The sequence below is a fragment of the Centruroides sculpturatus genome, unplaced genomic scaffold, assembly GCF_000671375.1.
Source record: "Centruroides sculpturatus isolate CEXI.00-Female unplaced genomic scaffold, Cexi_2.0 scaffold1529, whole genome shotgun sequence".
NCBI lineage: Eukaryota > Metazoa > Arthropoda > Arachnida > Scorpiones > Buthidae > Centruroides > Centruroides sculpturatus.
The window spans coordinates 155,076-163,384 of record NW_019385619.1 but is presented as its reverse complement, the minus strand read 5'-3'; the positions used below and the strand labels follow the sequence as shown (position 1 = coordinate 163,384).

Here is an 8,309-nt window from a genome sequence, read left to right as displayed (position 1 = left end):
GCGTTGCGTGTGGCCATATTTTAATCACTTCGGAGACAACAGCCATAGTTTAAAATAATTTAAAGGGTTAAACGACCTAAATTTACTAGAAAATCGAGCCGAAGATCGTTCCAAGAGATTCAGAGTGCCTGCTTTAAGGATGCAAAGGATTTAAATTCACTAGAAAATAGAATTAAAAACCATCCAGGAGGTTGAGAGAGCCAAGATATAGTGCTTTAAGGATGCAAAGGATTTAAATTCACTAGAAAATAGAATTAAAAACCATCCAGGAGGTTGAGAGAGCCAAGATATAGTGCTTTAAGGATGCAAAGGGTTTAAATTCACTAGAAAATAGAATTAAAAACCATCCAGGAGGTTCAGAGAGCCAAGATATAGTGCTTTAAGGATGCAAAGGGTTTAAATTTACTAGAAAATAGAACTAAAAACCATCCAGGAGATTTAGAAAGCCAAAATTTAAGTTATTTGTTTCCCAGAAATGCAACTACGTGACATCACGATAATAACTTTAGAACAAGGGGGAATGAATTTATAACATGATAAAATTCTTGTCGACATTCTTTACAAGATTATTTTATATCCATTAGTCACGGTTATTTGGCATTTGTTCTATAAAGGAACAGATGATATTTCTTTCCTTTCTAACAGATTTCATGCCACCATATTTGCATAAATGCCACAACAACCTTTAAACATTCTGAATTGCCATTAATAAGATCTATGCTCTGAATTTAATTAAGTTTACTTAAAACAAGATTAAACTTTCAGCAAACATCAGCCGGCCCAAAGGGCAAAAACCCTTTCTGAAAAACAACAAAGGAGTCATCAATTCTCTTATTTATTTTCTTGCTGGCCCTATACAAAAACTGTTATTTTCTACTAAGTTTGCCTAAAAACTAACCAAACCTTTCCTACACAAGATAACAACATCATTCTACACCTTAGGGTGTAATATTTAAAGGAAGCAACATCTAGTTTTGATACAGATGAAGGCTTTTTCAGATGGATAACATGTATTAAGATAATTTACTTAACAGGAAAATAAAAAAAAAAACAGAAAAAAGCAGCCAAAAAAATCATTAAATCTTCAGTCAATTCAAGATTATTTTGAACTTAGAATCAATGTTATTAAAGTTGAATGTATGCACCTAATTAGCTTAATAACTAGCCAAGGATTTCGTGCATGAAGAAGTGTTATAATTCAGTTGTCATTTATCTTTATGAACAGTTAAATAGTAAAAAAACAATATTTAATAAGTTATTTATTAAGCTGCCGAGGAATTTATTCCATGAAATTTCTTATTTTGTAATAAATTAAAAGTTTAAACTTATGGTCTTAAGCTATAACATATAACAGGCCCTTTCCATTCCACCAAATATGTAAAGACCTAAGCTGCAATTTGTTTAGCTTGTGTGTATATCAGGCCCTATTAAAATATGAGGCTTTAAATTAAATATAAGGCTTATCAGGATTGGATTTAGACATGTTGTAGCCTTAAGCCCTTCTCTTCTACATAATGATTCTATATATGTAAAAATGTGAGGACCTAAGATTTGGCTTGTGCCCTGGTATATACGAGAATACTACATAGATACAAGCGTTTTCAAGGAAGAAGAGTACATATATATATATTTTTAATTACATTCGCATCACGTTTGAAGAGGGGGGGCAAAAGGCACGCTATTGGATTCGTCTGTGTCAAGGGTAAATCAATTATCAACCCTTACATCAATGCACCTGACGATGCAATAGCATTTTGCCTACGATTCGAGGTTCGTGTGTAGGCAAGTTATCAAACTATAGACGAGGGGGGGCAGAATTGTTAGTTTACAAAATAACATTAATGGCGTTGTCGTCGTCGTCGTCGTCCTTGAGTTATTCGGCGGAGCGACAAGAGCCGGCGTTTTGTCAATGTCAAGCCATGCGATAGAGTTGATGGAAACAACGCCCAAGACACTAGCACTTGTCGACCCCGAGGGACAGGAAAACACCGGCTGGTATCTCCCCCCCCCTTCGAGTCGCAATTCGTGAAAATCCTTCCGCATAGAAACCAAGATGGCCGATCAGACGAAATAAACCTCGGGCAAGATTTCGTCACCAAAGCAAAGCCGACAAAATATTCCAGTTACGTAAGCAAACGAAGACAAACAACCAAGCGAAGCCAGTGTATTCACCGTCATCCTGTACGCGACGAGGAAGGAGGAAGTGAACTCAAGGACGCGTGGCCTGGCAATCTGCCAATCGAACGGACCAAGTAAACAAGACTTGTTTGTCTTGGCTTCGATCACACTAACCTTTCGCAGTTCAATAAATTGGCCCGTTCCCCTTTTCCCTTTGCTCGATCCTCCCGAAAATCCGCGGCGTTCGAATTGGGCACCGAACTCCCCCCCAAAAATAAAATCTGCCGAGGGGAGAAGGGGAAGAAAGGAAACCGAACGGAACTACCAAGCAGTTGCGCGTGTAGCGGATCCAATCGATCGGGTATCCGAACGTAAAATGGGCATTACTCTACGTGCCCGGGGGCATTTTTTTTACTAGAGAAAATGTGTAGAAAAGATGCCCCACCTTCCCAGCTGCAAACACAATAGATACAGAAGAGGAAGCGGTTTTTGTATGCTCTTTCACACCACACCTGAATGCGTGACAGTTGACGAACGAGGCCCACTGGGAACTTTTCCCAATCCCAGAATCCATTTTGGCCACTGAGAACGTAATATAAGACCCCGGCACCCGTGGCATATATATCTTTTGCCACATTAGGTGATAACGCGAACAATTCACGTGACCGAATCGCTTCCGGGATGTAAAAGAATCGATATCACATTCCGCCACTCAGACAAAACAGCGGATGGCCTTCGAGAGGGGGGAACCACTGTTTTTTTTTTTTTTTTAAGGATTCGGAACACTTTCTCGTATAGATTTATGAATAGATAAACGTTATTCGAACCCGGAAAACGTCCCAAAGAATGCTATCTTCGACCTCACGATAAGGGTTTAAAAAAACAACAAGGGAATGCCCCCACGAAACTACATATTGTATGGAATATTCTATACAAAGATGGAGTATTTCGAGTTAACTACAGGTGAACGAATGGACTTTGCGGGAGTGCCAAACAAAGAGTTGACCCGGCAGTTGAACAAATACCACAAAGGATTCACGCACTCTGACCACCAGATTTGTCAGGGGGTCCGATAAGAAAGTCTTTACCCCATCGTGTGTGTACAGCCTCGAGCTATTTTAAACAGTTGTTTATTATTAAAGCTTATTCATACAATAATCAACAGATTATTTTTAATCGTGGAGCTTCTTCTTAGACCCATATTTTCTATGGTTAAAAAAACGACCCATCGTCTACCACGATGCAAAAAACGGAGGAGGGGGGTTTAAAACGTACATACGCGGTGAGAAAGTTCCTACAAACACGATCTTAAAATACACACGAGACTTTCTGAGAAGGCTAAAAAAAAATATAATAAAAACAGTGATGAATTCCAACTTAATTTTTTTTTCTTATCCCTTTGGAAGCCTCAGAAATTCTCGCAAAATTGATGGGGTGGCATAAAAAATTGCCTTGGCGACACTAAATTTAGACTGGAGCAAACGAAATATTCGTTATTACGACACTAGCAATGGCACGAAATGCTGTGTGACGTTATATAGACAGGCAGTTTCGCAATTTGCAAAACGAAAGGATGGACAACGTAGTAGACGAAGGCCAACACCCCCCTCCCTTCTCTCTCTGTTAGGCTTTTGTGTGTCGAAACTGGAACACCTTACAGGCCGAGAAATTCCCACAATGCAACTGGATTATTTATTTTACCTCTACGCCAGGCGGCAAGGACAGACGGGTACACCCCGAGGACAGTAACATCTGGCACGTCTGTTTTCTCTCTCACCTGTGTTTACGGGGATCTTAACTTTACCCCTACGACCCGTACGAGTGATATAGTATTAAAAGGGGGGGTGTAGTTAGAAACGCGAAGAACTCTTACGCACCGTGCATCGATTATACCATGAAGGTCGTTGGTAATAAATTAAATCAAGGCACCTCAGATAAAGAGAGAGGTTTGAAAGAAGAGGGAAAAAAAAATGCAACTTACCTGTTTCCTTTTAAGTTTCTGACAATGTTCGAACCTTGCTTTCAATTCTTGCAGTTGTTGCCGGTATTGTTTCGAGTGTTCGTGTTCCTTAGATAGCAACAAATAACACTTCCAGTTAAGGGAATCGAAACCCCAGTGACAAGTGCGATTCTTGGCGTGGTGAGTGTGACACACAAATGTTTGGGGTGCAAAAAGACCCCTGCACTCCGAGCATTCGATACAAGGCATATTAGGCGCCAGGTATAAATCGGGCCAGAACACTCCCTGAGTTTTACCGAAGCACTGATGGTACACTTTTATGTGAAACGTGCATTTATCGTCCGCTCTCATGTTGGATTTGGGTGGATTGCTATGTAGAAGAGCGGAACACAGTCTCTCCGCATCAGTTTTAGTGATGAGTCCGCAACTCGGGGCACTAAGGGGTAGAATCCCGGTGACTTTCAATACCTCTAACTGTTCGGGATTGCATCTGGAACAGAATATATGCAATTCGTCGCATACCCCGTTTATCTGGTGCAGGCTGAATTCCCGCAGTACCGTGTTAAGTATTTGAGGTAAGCATAAACGCTTTTCACCTCCGACCTCAAAACACGATATGATCTCGGATTCTAGTCTTGTTTCCGAGCGTTCGCACCGACTTTGATCGGGTGGCGTGAATATGGGAGGTTGCTGAATGGGAAATGGCGGTGGTGCCACGAACGTATCGAAATCGCTGCATTTGTTAGTCGTCGATGCCTTTTTTTCCGAACACGCAGTCTTGGCGGCATTGCCTGATACCATCTTCTCATCCCACATACCCATGAAGCTATTTGGGCCCTGTAGGCTTGTAGTGGCTGCTGCCTGATAGCTTTTCAGCACTTTTTTCAGGTGAGGTGTATATCCTTGAATCTTCTGATCCATATTGACTAGATACGATGGAAAATAAAACACGCAAACACCATACTGGATGCCTTTACGGCTCAACTATCACACGTCTGTCTCTTGTGCTCGCAGGCTGTGACGATGGCTGGCTGGTGCAGACACGTACATCTCCCCTATGCGATCTAACAACCAACCAGATTTTAACTAATCCAATCGAAACCAATATAATATTATGCGGCTCTTAAACGTTATTCCAAACAACCGAGTACATCGTTCGAACATTATCTAAATCGTTTACCTCACAATCGTTACTCGACTCCTTCCCTACACTGCAGTCAACACAACGATACGAAGCGGAATGGCGACAGACGTCTGCTGTTCTGCTAGTTGACGTCACACCCTCGGGCTAATCAGACGATCACGTGACGTAGAGGAAGTACCGCTGCTCGCGCAGCCATCAGCACGGCTGTGTGTCTCTCTCTCTCCTGTTCTCCTGCCTCCGGGTGGTAACTGCCTGGCGCTTCCTGGACGAATGGAAGACTCTGTTTGTCGGCCGATGTCCGACGGCCGGATGAGAAAGGGGAACGAAAAGATCGACGTGTAACGACGGTAACACCAGGCAAAGCGCTGATGGCGGCATTGTCCTCCAAGCTGATTTTACAGCTACCATAACCTCATTTTCCAAAAACTAGGACTTTCACGTGGTCACCAAATGCTTCCAAAACTCGTTATATCTTACCAAAGCACCATTACTGTAACTAGGTCTTCATTTTTATTCCGCCAACGTAATTCGATTGAAGGGGGGGTTTCTCCCGTCGTACGCTTCGCACCCCGCCTGTTGAATTCGTTCGTCTGTTGACGTCACGCAACAGGTGGGGGACGATGATGATGATGACGACGACGACGATGATGACAACCGAGTTAACTATTTTTATTACCATTTTCCCTCTTCCCCCCTCCTTCCTCCAAGAGTAAATCGATGGCAGGGGAGGGGGTGCCACCACGTCTCTAACATTGTCTTTAATACTTTTTAAACGTGAAGATTTTTTGGCTTGGTTGTACAGTACGCTATTTACTTTCTAATTCGAACGTCGACACGTAAGAACCAAAATTAGCTGGAGCGAAATTAGCAAGGAACCCCCCCCACGGGCGCGGTATATAAAAGCGAAAGGATAACAATTGAAAGCACCTAATTATAGACGATCGAGTAACACTCTTCGAGTTTATCGGGGTTCGTGTGTTTAATGTTAAGCTAAAGATCGGTTCGGGAGAAAGGGGAGGGAGATTGTTTTATATCCATTAAACCCCATAATCGATGCGTCGATAGAAATCTCTGCACCTGGTACGTGGTAGGGTATGAAACGAACTTGGTGCAACCGGCCGTCGACATCTCTTTAGGTTAATCACTTTGAAAGAATGCTCAGAGTAAGTGGACTGGTTTCCCTCGTGTGTCTCCTACTGCTCGGTCAGGCAAGATATGGCCTGAATCTAGAAAATCATCTATATGTTGAGTCTCTAACCTGTGATCCAAGGACGAATGGTTCCATTGAGAAGGTAGTCAGACGAGTTATACGTGTCCGAGAGGTATTTTTTTTTCTCTCCCCTTCCTTTTTAATGGGGTGTTGTGTTTTTTTTTTTCGCTCCATACTTAACGAAAATCATCAATTTCTGCTTACATTTAAATTAGATTGTTATCAATTATCGAAATTTGCATACTTTATTATTAAATTTTAGTATAATAAAAAGATCAGCAGAAGTTTATTATCGTTTCGCAATGCTAATTTATATGTCACGGTTCTCTAACGATCGTTTCCGTTTAGATAAATTGTAAATTAAATTCTATGCTGCTGTGGGCTGTTTTTTTCTGTCTTTAAAATATGGCAGGGCACTCCCATTAAATGGTTATCCATTTACATTTGCAGGGATCTTCAATTTAAAGGGGTTTTTTTGGGGGGGAGTAAAATCCAATTTTAGTAAGATTATAATGGATTTCTCCATAACTGGAGTACCCAATTTGTATAAAATGATTCTGAGATGATCCTGATAACTTGAGAATGTAATTAAGGCCCTCCAAATGTGCATATTGAGAGTCTCGATTAAAGCGTAGAATGGCACAAATATAACTGCGAGATTCTCAACGATAAATTGAGTGCCCAATTAAAGATTTAAGAATGATTCGAAATTAGTTAAAGTTCTTTCATTAACAAATAAACAAGGAACATGTGACTTTCATTACATCCTTTCCTGTTACTTCTTCCTGCCAGGAAGAGGTGAGTAGGCTACAAGAAAGAGAAGAAGGTACTCATGACCGGACGAGCAACACGATCGTTCAGTATGCAGTGTTAAGTCCAACTCGTAGCTATTAATAAAAAAAAAGGGGTCCTGAACCGGATTCGATTATGATCCTTACACATTGCTGACGTTATATCCTTACAATATTCTCCTTTTGTAGAAACAAGTAAGTCCGGTATATTGCAATACCGAGTACAAAAAGATGTGTGTGCCCCCGCTTTAAGTCGTTGGTTTCATCAGCTCGAATCGTAATTGGAGGATTTAAATTTTTAATTGGAGGTTTAATTATACAAAAATTAACACCAAAATCTATTAATTAGTTGAAATTTTTCTTTTGTTATTCGAAAAATTTCAAGAAATTCCACGTGTGTAACTTTTTAAAGCCAAAATATGATGGCAGAGATCCAACGGGATGCTCCGAGATTACAAAAACAAGAGTCACCTCTGAGAGTGTTAATTTGGTCGAGAAAGATACGTCATACCTATATAAAATATTGTGACTCTTCAAGCCTTCTTTCCTATCTAAATTGTATAAAATTATACCCCTAATTTAAGTTGTAAGCATGGATTTTATGTGTAATCAATCTAAGCTATAATCCGAGGCTTTAAATGCTTTAATATTAAAAAGCTGTGACATTTAGGGGCCTAATGTGTGTGTGTCGATACGCTGTTTTTAGTCAGGCAATAACTAGGGCATAGATCTTGATACTTTAACGTAAATTATGAGTCCTAAAGTAGAAACTTAAGCGTTGGTTTAGGGCCTCGTATATGCATAAATCGATACTTAGTTACTCTAACGTTATAGAAACTTATATAAAAAGGGCCTCACAACTCCGCACACGGTTAGGGCCTCGCAAACAAAATGAATTATTTAAAATATTTCTTTAATTACCATTGGTTCCTTAAGTTATCTCCGGGCTCGGGGAAATTCCCAGTTTCCCTCTTTCTCTTGACAATCCCGATTATATTGTTTCGAAAAATTCTTGGGGGCCACTTAACCACACGGGGAGCCAAGATCCTGGTCCCTTTCTACTTACCAAAACTGACCACCTGGCCG

At 40.7% G+C, this 8,309-nt stretch overlaps 1 protein-coding gene across 1 annotated transcript; it reads right to left on the bottom strand.

Moving 5' to 3' along the window:
* Positions 1-1,188: 1,188 nt before the first annotated feature.
* On the bottom strand, positions 1,189-5,913 carry LOC111640666 (ski oncogene-like). Its single transcript, XM_023386706.1, has one exon. It carries the CDS (start codon positions 4,997-4,999, stop codon positions 4,049-4,051), a length of 951 nt encoding a protein of 316 aa, XP_023242474.1. The 5' UTR covers positions 5,000-5,913; the 3' UTR covers positions 1,189-4,048.
* Positions 5,914-8,309: the final 2,396 nt, after the last annotated feature.

What these genes read in the sequence shown, in the direction of transcription:
- LOC111640666 (XM_023386706.1), bottom strand. Translation starts at nt 4,999, where the DNA reads ATGGATCAGAAGATTCAAGGATATACACCTCACCTGAAAAAAGTGCTG.